This window comes from Neltuma alba, unplaced genomic scaffold (genome assembly GCF_004799145.2).
Source record: "Neltuma alba isolate B1F8T4 unplaced genomic scaffold, ASM479914v2 tig00007094_pilon, whole genome shotgun sequence".
Lineage (NCBI taxonomy): Eukaryota > Viridiplantae > Streptophyta > Magnoliopsida > Fabales > Fabaceae > Neltuma > Neltuma alba.
The window spans coordinates 63,867-78,251 of NW_021634665.1; the positions used below are offsets into that span (position 1 = coordinate 63,867).

The following is a 14,385-nucleotide window of genomic DNA, read 5'->3' on the forward strand; positions in this document are numbered from 1 at the left end:
TTTACGATTTATGTTTTTGTTTAAATTTGGTGAATTCTAATTTTTAATTTAATGAAAATATTAATAGTAAAATTAAAATAGATATATTCTCTCTCTATATATATACACACACGCTGAATGAGATAAGGAGGAAGCGGTGAAACGATAAAGGTTGATAGGGCTTGAAAAAAAATTTGTGTAATTGACTAGGTCAAATGTACCCAAAGGCCATAAACCGATAAAAGTCAACTACTTTTGTTGGGTCTTCAGTCCGACAAATCAATTTATCAAAGGATGCAAGAAGTAGTCTGTGTGAGGGAGAAAGGTTATTTATTCACTTATTTATTTTATAAGAAGACAAATGCCTTTTTTTTTAATGGAATACAAAGAGAAATGTTTTTTTGGTATACATAAGTATTATTTTATTGTAGATTATCCTATTTAAGGCATTTTCAAATACTAAATACGAACAAACACCTATGCTAATAAAGATTTGATCCTTAATTTGCTAATGTTTTGCCAACTACGAGGGTCGGCGCGAATTAAGTGTGGCCCAACCCAACTAGACATTTGGTTGGGCTAGGTTGGTCATAGACGAACATTTGCCAAATGATAGGCCTAAAATTGGATCCGTATGATCATACACACACGCCTTACTAATTGTGGTTGAGTCTAACGTAAAAAGCAAATCCTTCATAACACAAAAAATGAAGATTTAAATCTCTGATAGAAAAAATATTTACATTTAGTGTTCGGTAGTGTCTTAATAGAAACAATTAATTTGGCCACTCCAGATTGCATTTTATTCTTATCAAACGGGACCTACAGGCCAAGAGAGGATCTTGTTTATGCTGCTGACCCCTTGGCTAAGATAACTCATGCTATGGAAAACTCTTTTTGTATCTTTGTTGATCACGCTCCGCCTATCGGACGGACACTAATGAAGGTTTGAAATTTTGTTTGTTTTTCGGTTTTTTCTATGATATATAGTGCGTTTATCCCCCCAAAAAAAAGGGAGAGGGACCTTGTTAGCGCTCCAAAAATCTTTAACTGATTGAGCGCTAAGAAAAAGGAGTCACAAAAGTTTGTAAGCATTAACTCTATCCCCATAAAGCTAACACTTGTTATCAAAGGACGCTAACCTTACTGCGACAAAATTAGCTCTTTGATATGACAAGTATTTTACAGCTAAGGCTAAAGTCACAAGCAGGACGGCTTAATGAATGAAGTTCAATTTACTAAGTTCAAGTTCACGATCATTGCCAGAGTCTTGCTGGACATTCGTTCAACGTTCATGGGAGAAACCATCCAGGCAAGTCTCATGGTCGGTTACGGCGCCGCTGACGAGAATCTTGAGGTCGTTGGCGTCATGAGTTGAGTCGTTGAGATACTAGACGGACCCGCGAAGAACGTAACTAAAGAGTGTGGTCAATGATTTGCAAACAGCCTTCGAGAACGTTTTTCGCTCTCTTTGTGAGGTCTGCTTTGGTTTGGAGATTCTTGATGGACGCGGAGTTATTCTGCAACTCTCTGTGATTGTTATGTTAAGGGACAGTTCTATAATGTCTTTGTTTGCGGAGACTTTACTGGTGAAACTGGGTTCTGCAACGATGGCGGAGAAGCAAATTAAGTTCCGGGTACAATGTGGAACTACAAGAGACTTTTACAGTAAAAATGGAGTCGAGAAGCAGAAAAGTGAAGAAAGCCAAGTAGAAGAGCTTGTTGTTCTTCTCGGACATGGGACTGCTCTTGGCGGAATAATGGGATATTCCGGTGAAAACTTGTTTCAGCTTGGTCATGAATGGTTTGACTTTTTGGGAGAGAGCAAGAAGCTAGTGGGAGATCAGAAGAAAACTAAGGTCCGTTTGGAATAGCGATGGAAAAATAACTTATTATGAGTTTGATTTATGAAAAAGTGAAGTTGGGTAAAAATTGAATTGGATAAGCTGAATTGTATTTGGATTAGAGTTTAGAAAAGTTAGTTTGTAAAAGTAAGATTGATAAAAGGTTGTTTGGATTATGATTAGGTAAAAGTAAGTTTGGTTGTAAGATGAACAAAATGGGTATGAGTTTTAATAAATAATAAAACATGATTAAAAAATAATTTTTCATAATACAATAAATTTAAATTAATTTATAATATGAATAGGAGGGAGTAATACATATATTCACATATGTGTGTGTATATTACATTTACATATGGTAAAATATTAAAAAAACTGTTAATAAAAAAAGTTATTTATCATATGATAACTTTTTAGAAAATTGTGTTATATTAAAAAATTTGAAAATGCACAAAATCAACGTATGAGGGAGAAGAGCCAAAAGGCAGATTTGGTATTGAATTTGCAATAAATGTTTCCAGAACCTTTTACTAAAGCAAACACACGATTCCATAAGTTATAAGCTTTTCTTTCCTGCTTATGTTTTTCGGATTTGCATTGGGTGCTCATCAGGTATGCTCATCACCCATCTGGACCGTCCAGATCAGATCTGGACCATCTAGATTTATTTTTTAAAATAATTATTTTAATAAGTATAGAATAAAAAATAAAGATAATCTCATAACTATCATTTTTTAAAAAATATAATTTCTATTTTAAATAATTATTTAATATTATTAAATATGGACTGTCTAGATTAAATCTGGACGGTCCAGATTGCTCATCACCTGATGAGCACCAAATGGGAATCCATGCTTTTCACCAGCTTTTGACTTATAAGCTAAATAAACTAAAAGCTTATCCAAATAGGGACAAATTACAAATCGAGCTTATGACACTAATAAGCTCCTTTTAAGCTCCACAAACGCCCTGCCAAACAGGTACAAATGGAATATGTAAGCAAATCCAAATGTCATATATGTCAACATCCAAATATCAATTAACAGAAATGGCTAATTAGTACCTGGTACTTGGTTTAAAAAAAAAAAAAAGCTAGACAACTGAAGATATTCAAAAAATTAGTTCATTAATTACTTATCTAAATATATATTAATATATCTAAATTATTCTTTTCAATCATATGCATTGAATGATGAAATTTCTAGCAATTAATAAGGATATTTTGAAAAAAAGATAAGAGGCATGGTGGATTGAGATATTATATTTAAAACTAAATTTAATTTCTAATTAGCTCTTATATTATGTATGGTTAGCATATGCTAATAATGGTTAAAAAAAATAGTAAGATAAGGAGGATATAGCAGCTTGTAGTTTAAGGAATACAACATCCTTTCTTCTTGCAATTTCCTGTTGAATGAAAAATATTTACTTTAACTTTCTTTTCTCCTGTCTGCTCTCTCACAACATAACAGAAGTTTCCTTAACTAATCAAGACTCCTTCGCTTAAGATTCGTGAATGAATGTGAAATAACAAATTAGTCAAGGATGCGTTTGGTTGGAAGCTTGATTTACCATTGACACTTAAGCTAATTGTTGTTCAAGAGTTATAAGTTCATATAGAAGCTATCACTGAGCTTTTCTTTAAAATGAACTCTGAAGAATGTTGGTTCGATTACATATATATATTAGAGTAGTTTTTCAATCAACACATTTTAAATACACATTTCATTTCCTAATATTTTTGTTAAATTTCAATTTAAAATTTTCAGCATTTTTTCCTGAGCATAATATATTTTGTGTGAGAACCATCGAGATTCTGAGTGACACTGGATGCAAATGAGCCATACAGTATGGAAGTTAAAGAAGCCCCCTTTTACTGACTAATCTGGAGATGTACGTTGTTCATGGAGATTGGATTCTGAATCTGTAGCCTAAAATTGGGTCTGGCAAACAAAAACACTACAATAAAGTCAGATTCTTTCTTAAATCACGCAGAGACCAGATTAATTTTTTTTTGGTTTAGGGTTTATTAATTACAGGTCGTACCCTTTGGCTCTGAATCAACTGCTCTGTATTTTCAAATATTTATATCGCAAGGCAGAGTTACCATAATGCAGTCATGTGAGCAAACTGTCATTCCTAAACTTGTCCTTCTTTTGTGCTCTGGCCAATCTTCCTAACCTTCTAGCTCGTTAAGGCTTGAAAAAAGTACATTTGATCACAACTTAAACCAATTATGCTTCCCAGAAAAGCATCCACGCAGATTTGTAAAGGCAAAAATACTGAGTAAAGGAGATGATAACAAGTCTCATAGGATGAAGAAATGCCTATATATCAAGAAGAATGATAAAAGGTGGGTTTGAGAAATTGAACAATGAAGCTACTGCAGGAGGATTCCAAAGGTTTTAACTTTGCAGGTTTGGATGAGATTCTCAATGCTTATAATTTCGTTGAATCGATTAAACTGCATAGATTTTGTATTGAGAAAGGTTGATTACAGAGTGAGGAAGGTATTTTCTGGAAAACATATAGAGGATCTTCAAGCAACCACCTCTTTTTGCAGAAAGAAAAGGATGAAATATTTGGACAGATGTAACTATCATGATCTGGATTTTGATAAACGTTTGTAACTTTGCTACATCTCAAGCGATCAGTATTGGATTCTTACATATTTAAGTACATCAGATGATTTAACAAGCTAAGTCAGCAAAACTGGAAATCCAATCAAAATTGCAGTACACATAACCGTAGCTAGATGCTGGAATTTGAAACACCAGTGTACACTCAACAGCTCTTCTGTTACAAAGATATGAAAGAAATGAAAAGGCAATTTCTGTTCTTTCATCCATCTGTGGGAGGATTGAACCTGCAAAAGAAACATGAAATTCTCTGTCAATCACTAGCTGCAAACCAGGAAAAGGCTTGAAACTGTTAAAAGTAAATAGAGCTTACTGATTCTGTGTAGGATTTGAGGTGCTTGGAGGTATTCTTCTGAAAGATGAGTCCAACTGCTTCATAGGAATCCTATTATGTGCCTCAGAAGATGAAGCCTTGCTTAAGGGCAAAGAACGAACTTCTGGGTTGTCCCTGATGGACCAAGCTGAAAAGAACAATAGTGCAAGAGTAAGAAAAGCCAGTAGAGAGCAGGTCTTCTTCATGGCAATGGAGGATCTTGGTTGAGTCTAAGTCCTTAGGATCAAGTGAACTAATCTAATTTATTGTTCAGTACAGACTCAAATGGTAAATATCTAATGTGGGTCTGATATGATAGTGGGAGGGTCATGTGGAACTTTTTTTGTCTGATGCATCTTGCACTGCCTTGTCTGTTCTTAGGATTTGGTGAAAAAGAAGTGACAGAAACTTCAGAAAAATCATGATGAGGCACGTGATCAGTTCATGACATTTAGAATATCTCTTAACTTTCTTGGAGAAAGCAAAGGCTAATTAATATTAAATGCGAAGTTATGCACTGACATCAAGAAACTGATGAATCCCATTCACATATAGAAAACTAGAACTGAATCTTGAACTGTTTCCTTCTTTGTCACTGGTAAATGTTACTTTAAGTAACAGACACAGACTCAGTGAAACACGTTAGGATGAACAGAGTGGAAGGAGAAGCTGGCACTGTTAATCGATCCAAGCATATTGTCAGATTCTCTTTTTTCACAGAACGTGGATTCTTGTTCTGCAAGAACTTACTTGGAAGCTTGCTTGCTTGTTTAAAGTTTAAGACCATTGGTTCATATTAATAAAAGAAACGAGTATGCTTATACTTTAGATGGGGAGTGGCTTTGAATTGATGACGTCGTGCACACTCTGTAAGAAAATTAGATCTTTATCACATGTTCATGCTTAGAAACTTCTGGAACATTAGAGAAGGTCCTTTCATTGGACAGATGTGGCCGTTGGTTCATGAAAATGGACGCTGCATTTAATCTCAGAAGTCCTAACCATCGAAAACGTTAAAGGATGGTAGATCACAGGTTCCCCTGTTAAGGATTTGTTATTGGATACATGTCAACGTCCCAAAGATGAAAGACCCACCTATAAGGCTCGGAAGTTTCAAGAGAATTTAGGCTTTATATTTTTTTTCCCCCTTGGTGAACATAATGCTTACAGATTCATATTCATTTCTAATTTTTTAAAAATTACTATTTAATAATATTCTAAAAGCCATGTAGTCTCCATTATACGATTTCAGGGAAAAAAAAGAGTCTCCATTATATTGTATCAAACAAATTCAATGGCAAACAAAGAAGAAGAGAGTATTAAAAAATCCAGTCGATGATAAAAGCCACTACGCATTATATTATTAATAGTAATAAATACTATTGCCGAGTTCCTTGGTAAGAAAGCAAGTTAATGAAATTAACAATTACTTGTGGAAACCGAGTAACTGTGAGCTGTGCCTGTCCATTAATTCACGGGAATGACGTAAAAGGACCACTATGATAATAATAACTAAAAAATAAAATATAAAGCGAGAGTGAAATATGGAAAAATAATAATTAAAGATATTTATAATTTATAAGAAGATTAATATAAATTAAGGACCTTCAATTTGTGAATGTAAAAAATTAACTTATAATTATAAAAGTTTGAGTTGTATTCAAACCCTAATTTTATACTCTCCGGTCCTAAATATCCATTTTGTAACATAATTTATATTATAAAATGGGTCTTATATTTAGAATCAGAGGAGTATTAATATTTTTATATGTTCCTTTGTTCTCATGGGAGTTTTATATTTCGGCACATAATTACTTAAATTAAGTTCATCCAAACAAACATACAAACTTTATTTATGGGAATAATTTTGTCATGTTTTTAAAATTAGACATAATTTTTAGCACAGTACGTAAAATTTGCTATGAATCTATTGGTAATACTATATTATGTTGATATATTAATGTTTAGATTTTTTTTATATAAAAAAACCTTAGGTTCTGCTTCGTATGAGAGAAATGGAGGAGAGGAAGGAAAAAGAAAATTTTAATGAGTTCTATTTAAAAAATTAAAGAAGTAGGGTTTTAAAATTTTAATGAAGAGAATAAATAATATAAAAGAGTACTAAAATTAATTAAAAACTTTTAACTTCACTTTTTTAATTTTTTTAAATTGAGTTTATTAAAATTTTTCATCTCGTCTCGTTCTTTCTATTTTCCTTATACGGAACAGACTTTAACCCTATGTTTGGCATGAGAGAATCAAAGGGAAAAAGAGACAAAATTTTTTTTAATAAGCTTGATTTAAAAACTTATAAAAATAGATTATAAAATTTTGATAAAAAGAAGATATAAGATAAAATAACAAGCAAAATTAACTTAAAGTTCTTAACCACATTTTTCTAATTTTTTAAATTAAACTTAGTAAAAAAATTTCTTTTCTCTCTCTCTTTTTTTCCTTCGTACCAAACGAATCTTATTAAACAAGAGGAGAAAAATAAATTAATTGCGTCATGCACGAAGAAAATGATGTCAAAGAGTAGGGCTAAAAGCCTAAAATAGTCATAAAACATTTCTTGGGCCCGAGTCATAGCATGAGATGAGAGGAGTACACAATGCTTCCTGGGTCGGGAAATTTATAAGCCGGAACTCACAACAACACTTGGACCAAAAGCTCGCGATTCGTTGATGGAAACCGTGCTTTACTTTCGCTCGCTTTTGCAATTTTCAACGCCACCGTTTTGAAGTGTCCCCACTTCCCACTTCCCAGTACCACTCCCACCAAATTTCGGTGCTCTTACCTTCGGAACGCTAAAAATCAATTCTTGGATTGCAGATATTGTTTTTACTGTTTTAGATTTCAGGTTCACTTTGAAGGAGAGTAGATCCCAGGTAGATTCTCTTCTCTCGTGGGTAGTGACAAAAATTGCTAATCTTTTCTCCAGGCACGCGGGTTTCTTTCTCATGATCGCTGGATTAGTTGTGTTTGAGATTTTCATGTGGTGTAACTGGATTTTATGTTATCCTGGATTGTTTCGAATTTTATTTTGTCCGCGTTAGAGTCTGATCATGGCTTATCGTTAATAATTTTTTGTGCTTAGTCGATGTAGAAGTTACGTTGAATATTTGAAAAACACTGGGAAAGCCATTATGTACTGAATCGAATCGAGTTACTGCCTCCCTTCCCCCAATCCCAAGTTTATCTTTTCCCTTTTTTTCCCCTGGGGATCAGGATTTTGTTTATACTTACTTCAGCAACAGGCCGTTGAAGATGTAAAGCAAAACAAGTGAGCTAAGATAATAGGGTAAAACGTAGGAGTGTGAACAACATACTTATCTCTATTTATTTGGCAGACAGTGAATATGAACAGAAATGTTTTTATGCTAAACAATACAGTGTATAAACTTCAAGCAGCTGTAAACATATGTAATTTGAGAAATGAATGACTTTAGAGCTTGGATTGCTCTTTGCTTGCTGGTAAAATCAAGCTTTTGACTTGATGACACAGTGCCGGGCTTTTTTGACGTAGCGGTTATGACTTATGAGCCCAGAGGTCTTTTCCATAAGAGGTTGTTAGAGATATTAATGAATACTGTCTTTGGGCCTTGTTCTGACAACTGAAGCTTCTGGAAGAGTTAGTTATATAGTTACAGGAATAGTCTGCTATGGCTTTACCTTTAATATTTGGAGGGAATTTTGGTGGTAAATCTCCTTCAATTTCCACCAACTCTATTATCACAGAGCAAGACATATTATCTACACAATTACATGTCTCTGGCTGAATTGGTTTGTTTGGTGTTTTTCTATGGATTCATTTATTTTTACTCACCTATGTAAATAGTTATCACCTATGGATGATTAGTGCGTGTGTTTCCACCACTATTAATGTTAGGCATAACTTTCTCATCTCTTTTCCCAGGAACTGTTTTTTGGTTGCCTTTTGAGCTCTGTTACATTACATTAGGTTGCTTGTGGTTTTTCCCCCTATTATCTGCAACCCTTTCATTGACATTCATGTCCGCAATAAATTGATAGCAGGAAGCACAGGTTACCTTCAGGAATTGAAAAAAAAAAAACTGCAGTGTAGGGCCTTGCTCTTGCTACTGACTGAAGTTTGTTGGATGGCGGAGAAGTCTTGTATCAAGCGCCTTCAAAAAGAATATAGAGCCCTATGCAAAGTACATCATCTTGCTTTCTTCCAATCTATTGCTTTTTCATTTTATATTATTCACAGTTCTGTTGTTGTACGACCCTCTCTCTCTCTATTTGTCTGTGTCTTTGTGGGTCCAAATGTTATGTTGATATTGTGGCTGCGTGGATATATACAGCACAAGAAAAAGGGAAGATATCATCCTGTATATTTTTCATTTATACAATTCTGATGTTTATGCAATGTGTCTGTATTTAGTGATTATTTTTGCATCTTCTATTCTACCAGTCTATGCTATATTATTGACTCTCAGTCCCATATGAATAAATCAATAAACTGATATTAAATTAAGTTTTCCAAATATAAATTATATAAGCTATGTACTAACTCGGCAATAACTTTTATTATGAATTTGCAGGAGCCGGTATCCCATGTTGTTGCCCGCCCTTCACCGAATGATATTCTTGAGTGGCGTAAGTACTTTTTACTTATGTTGTATCAGAGAAGGGCATTCTTCCTCACCATCTTCCATTTCTTGCTTGAATATACTCTGCAACACTACTACTAAGAGTCAAAACGTTTTATCTACACTAACTGGAATCAGAATGTTTTTGTTGTTATACCTAATTATTAGTACGGCTGCTGTTTGAGATGTTTTTTAGTGTCCATCACAGAAGGGAACTATTTGCTCCTTGTTTCCTCACCTAAAATCCACAATAGCGATCTTACAGTTTCTTATCCACAAAAGAAAATTATTTCCACATATTTTAGATGGATATTTATATATTAATTTGATGCGATATTTGCCTATGGATAATGATGTCTTATCACTTTTTGTGAAAGAAGCTTATGAAAATGGCTTTTTTATGTATTATGGGTAATAATTTATGTTCCCTTGATTGTTTTTACTTCCACAGCCTTGCAAATGTTATTTTGAATGGAGATTTAGTCACTATATGCGTCTTGTACTCTTGGCCTATCAGCTAGCTAATTTTAATTTCTTTGGTTGGTGGTTTTTTATTCTGATTTATAATTCGCTAATATCTCAGATTATGTGTTAGAGGGAAGTGAAGGAACACCTTTTGCAGGTTTGTTTATTTTGCAATTTGTGATTATTGCCACCTTTCTTTTTTAATCCTTCTATGCTTTGTAATTGGGAAAGAGTACTACTTATAAGCCATTATTCCAATTTGAAAACTTGACGTGTAGTTTTTCATATTTTAGGTGGATATTATTATGGAAAAATCAAGTTTCCTCCTGAGTATCCATATAAACCACCTGGAATAAGGTGATCCTTCTTGCTGCATTATTCCTTTTTTAATTTTCATCTCATACATCTGGTCAATTATAATATTGGCTATGTATACTTTCTATCATGTAGTATGATTACGCCTAATGGCCGGTTCATGACTCAGAAAAAGATTTGTTTGTCTATGAGTGATTGTAAGTGCTTTTAATCTGTTGGATCACAAGTTACATAATGAGCTGCTCATACTTTTATAATTTAATTTAATGTTTGTGTTGATTTTTCTGCTTTGGCAGTTCATCCTGAAAGCTGGAATCCCATGTGGTCCGTATCAAGGTCAGATTGATTCTAGTTTTGAAGATGATTTATGTACCTTGTGTCTTTTCTTAATTATTTACTATTTTATTATATTTTTTGTCATCCTACTACATGCCTTTGTAGAAGCAATTGTCATCTGGAAGAAAATGATGTTGAAAATTACTTTATAGCTTTCCACTAATGTTTCCAATGTATGAATGCAGCATACTTACAGGACTCCTTTCATTCATGGTAAGTATCTGGTAGACTATTCATATTTTAAGTAAATAAATAATCGTATCTTTTGACGTTAGTTACTTCACTTTCATATGTTTCTGTGAGTTTATAGGAAAGTCAAATTGCATATGTTATTATTATTTGTGACTTGATAACTCTTTTCTTATCTTTATTGTCACTTGGCCTAAGTGCTAGATTTAGATTGTGCTTTGTTGAGAGCTTTCAATAAGATGCCGCACTATTTTGCAGATGGACAGCAGTCCAACCACTGGTAGTGTGGACACTACCACTGCTGAGAAGCAGCGACTAGCCAAAACTTCCCTTGCTTTCAATTGCAAGAAGTAAGTACTACCTCAGGTCCTTAATGTAGGAGACAGTAATCTACCTTATTTCTCATATTTATTATTTTCCTTCCAAACTAATTTACCTAACTTATAAATTGACATATAACCTAATGTTATACAATATTATTTTAAAGAGATCAGGTCACATTTGTTATAATTAACTAATTTATCTAACTTTATTAATCTGTCTAAATTAATTAAGTAGCTCTTGTATTAAGTAAAGACTGGAGGAGGATTGTAGAGCAAGGTCATTGTGATTGGAGTTACACTCTAAGTTCTCTTTGGGTCTGATAATTTTGCATACAGTGCAACATTCCGGAAAATGTTCCCTGAGTATGTTGAGAAGTACAACCTGCTGCAGCAGCAGCAGCTTTCTGAGAAAGTTGATTCCAGGAGGGCATCACCGGAGACATGTCAGGATGAAAGTCAGAGGCCCTTAACGGAGAAGGTCTTCGATTCTAAGGGAGAAGACATGAAAAGAGCAGATGGGATGAAGGATGTGAGAATGAACAAAAAGCAATCTTTCCCAACATGGATGATGTTGTTACTCTTTTCCATCTTTGGAGTTGTAATGGCATTGCCTCTGCTTCAGCTATGATGACGTGTTTCCTATATGCTTCTTAGACACTGTGACGCTTAACATGATTTGTATAGGGAACCTATGGATATGGAGGTTGTCCTCTATCTATATGCTGATTTCGATCGTCTGTGTCTATGTTGCCTATTTGGATTCAGCGCTAAGAAGTAACGAACGAGTTCTATTTTGAGGTTTGGCTTCTGGTATTGTCGGTTGGCAACTAGATGTCATGTAAGAAGTAAGAAATAATTGCCAACCAAAATACATATACACTCCGTCCGCTCCTTTTTATGGTAGAATTTTGGGAGTCTTCTGTTCTTGCTATTTACGAGAAACAGCTTTTATCTAGAGCATTTATTAAAATTTTTCCCTTGCGCTCTCATTTAAAAGATTAAAAAAAGGTTTTTTTTTTTTGAGCCATCAAAGGAAAATGGAATCAAGGAATTGTGGGGATCTAAAACAAATATTTTTAACGAGTCATCGAGGTCAATTTGTTAGATATTCTGTCCCATTGTGCGCGTGCTCACAACCTTGTTTTACATAAAATATAAGACTATAGACCTGTTTAGAATGTGCCGTGAAATATGTAATATTTTCTATGGACATTACTGTTTGCTGTTATTTCGCCCCCAAAACCAAGACAATTAACAGTGAAACCGAAAGTGGTAGCTGCATGCTTTTTCTTTTTGTATATTTTGAGCAGCATGGCCTTGTGAGTTCTCATTTGACTCTGATTGATTCTAGGAGGAAGCAAGCCCAGAGGGAGCAGAGTAACATTCACATAGGCGCAGTCGATATACTAGTATTATATAGGGTATAGGAAAAGGGTTAAGGAAAGCAAGAATTGGCAGTACGATCCTTGGATGATTAAGCGGTGCAAAGCTGACAGGAAAAGAAAGCTTGGAGTGGAAATGGAACCCACCATCGATTATCATTCAAACCAAGCATTAACATGTTTCTGGTACAATTATTATTTAGGATTTTTTTAATTAAATTTCTACTACAAATATACCATCAATATTTATTTTAAAAAATAAATACTCCGAGACATAAAGTTATTAAATATAATAACGCGACTTTCTTTTGCGTTACATAAGGTTTAAAACTAGATACACTTCCTAAATCCCAAGTTAGAAGTAGTTCAACTTGTTATAAATTTTATGACATAGTACTATATTTATATATATGTGAATTGTTTACATTTTATTATGCAGAAGTTAATAATATACGCGTATTTAAAATTTTAAATGTTGTCCCATAAATCTGACGTCCTTGAGGTCGAGGGAAATACTGGGGTCAGCTCTGATGGCTTGGCTTGAATGTGCATCCACCGGCAAGGCACTCCATGTGCTGTTCAGAACAAATTACGTGATCACTTGAATATGTGCATCCCATGAGGTCCAATTCAGAAAACTGCCTCTTTCGTTTTATTGTGAACATTAATTAGTGTTTCCTTGTTGTGTTTTATGAGTTTTTACAAACTAATCCTGATGATTAACACTGCATTTAAAAGTTGCTCTGCATTAACACAGCCCTTCAGCGTCTTCAAACCTGTCCTGTTCTGCCGCATTATTGGCAGAGTGTCCTATTTCTGGTCAAAATTTTAAGTCACTTTTTCTTTGCTCTCTTGGGACATGTCATTTATTATTAATCTTTCGCTGTCTCATCCCAACAACTCTGAGAAAAGCTAAAGCCTAAAGCTAGATTGTGATCATTGTTAAGGTTTTAGATCAGTCCAAGTTTCCTGATTCCCACCCTTCCCACGCCACCTCCCTCGGAGCCAATAGTTCCTTAGTAACATGTTACCTCCACCAATAATGCAATGAATTTCTTTCATCACTTTTATGTATGACCTACACCAATAGGATACTCAGATCATATACAGACAGTACGAATTAAGGGGCTGTTGATGAAACCGAAATATAGTTTGGAGAATAACTCGTGGAGAATAGATTTTGTGAAAAATAAATTTTTTGAAAAAAGTGATTCTGAGAAGTGAGATTGTTTAGATAGTTGTCATCAGAAGCACTTTTTATATATACAAATTCCTAAAAAAGGCATAAGTTAATATAATAATTATATAAAAGATAGATTTTATGATATATTTTAATTTGAAGGAATAAAATTGTTAATAATATATTTTTTACCAACATAATTAATAACACATAAGATAATATAATTAATAAATAATTAATATGTGTATATATATTTATAAGATATAAGATTAAATATGTTTATAAAAAAATATTTGAGGGATGTTAAAGTCATATTATTGTTGAGATCTACTATGACAGGAACAATCATACTCTTCAATTTGAATTAGAAGCAGAATGAATTCACTTCTTCTGAAACCATGATTTTGGGCTCCCAAATCATGGTTTTAAATTATTTCTCTAAAATTGATGCTGTTTGGGTGACATCCCATCTAAACCATGGTTTTGCTTCCTAAACCATGATTTTGGGTCATCCAAACAGGCCCTAAACCATGTCAAAGTAACCTGGAGAATCATCAAAGTTATCAACTCATGAATATAATCTGATATCTAAAGGATGTTCAAGTATATTGTCCACTTGCAGCAAGACTTAACTATAAATTAATAACCAGCAGACAACATAAAATCCCATGTGCGAGAATTGGGATTGCACTCTCAATCTTGATCTCATGTTATCTGAAACTAGTACAGCCAGAAAATGACATAGATTTCAACATAAGGAGCCTAACGTCCTGTTTGACACTTGGATATAAATAAATACACTTAACT

At 33.8% G+C, this 14,385-nt stretch overlaps 1 protein-coding gene across 4 annotated transcripts; it reads left to right on the top strand.

Moving 5' to 3' along the window:
* The first annotated feature begins 7,420 nt into the window (after positions 1 to 7,420).
* On the top strand, positions 7,421 to 11,947 carry LOC114751746 (ubiquitin-conjugating enzyme E2 34-like). Of its 4 annotated transcripts, none has more exons than XM_028940416.1 (11): positions 7,433 to 7,517; positions 7,608 to 7,663; positions 8,808 to 8,950; positions 9,341 to 9,395; positions 9,972 to 10,010; positions 10,147 to 10,210; positions 10,304 to 10,365; positions 10,465 to 10,504; positions 10,690 to 10,717; positions 10,952 to 11,043; positions 11,353 to 11,947. In XM_028940416.1, the coding sequence occupies exons 3-11, from the start codon at positions 8,894 to 8,896 to the stop codon at positions 11,642 to 11,644; spliced, it is 729 nt and encodes a 242-aa protein (XP_028796249.1). In that variant the 5' UTR covers positions 7,433 to 7,517; positions 7,608 to 7,663; positions 8,808 to 8,893; the 3' UTR covers positions 11,645 to 11,947. The 4 variants fall into 4 exon arrangements, with proteins under 4 accessions (XP_028796250.1, XP_028796249.1, XP_028796248.1 ...); XM_028940415.1 differs by having other exon boundaries at positions 8,811 to 8,950; XM_028940417.1 differs by having other exon boundaries at positions 7,421 to 7,663; positions 8,811 to 8,950; positions 9,984 to 10,010.
* The last annotated feature ends 2,438 nt before the right edge of the window (positions 11,948 to 14,385 follow it).

Bases quoted from the DNA above. Each gene is read 5' to 3' on its own strand.
- LOC114751746 (XM_028940416.1), top strand. From the start codon at position 8,894: ATGGCGGAGAAGTCTTGTATCAAGCGCCTTCAAAAAGAATATAGAGCC. The intron at 10,366-10,464 runs GTAAGTGCTTTT...CTGCTTTGGCAG, and splicing joins TTGTTTGTCTATGAGTGATT to TTCATCCTGAAAGCTGGAAT. The intron at 10,505-10,689 runs GTCAGATTGATT...GTATGAATGCAG, and splicing joins CCCATGTGGTCCGTATCAAG to CATACTTACAGGACTCCTTT.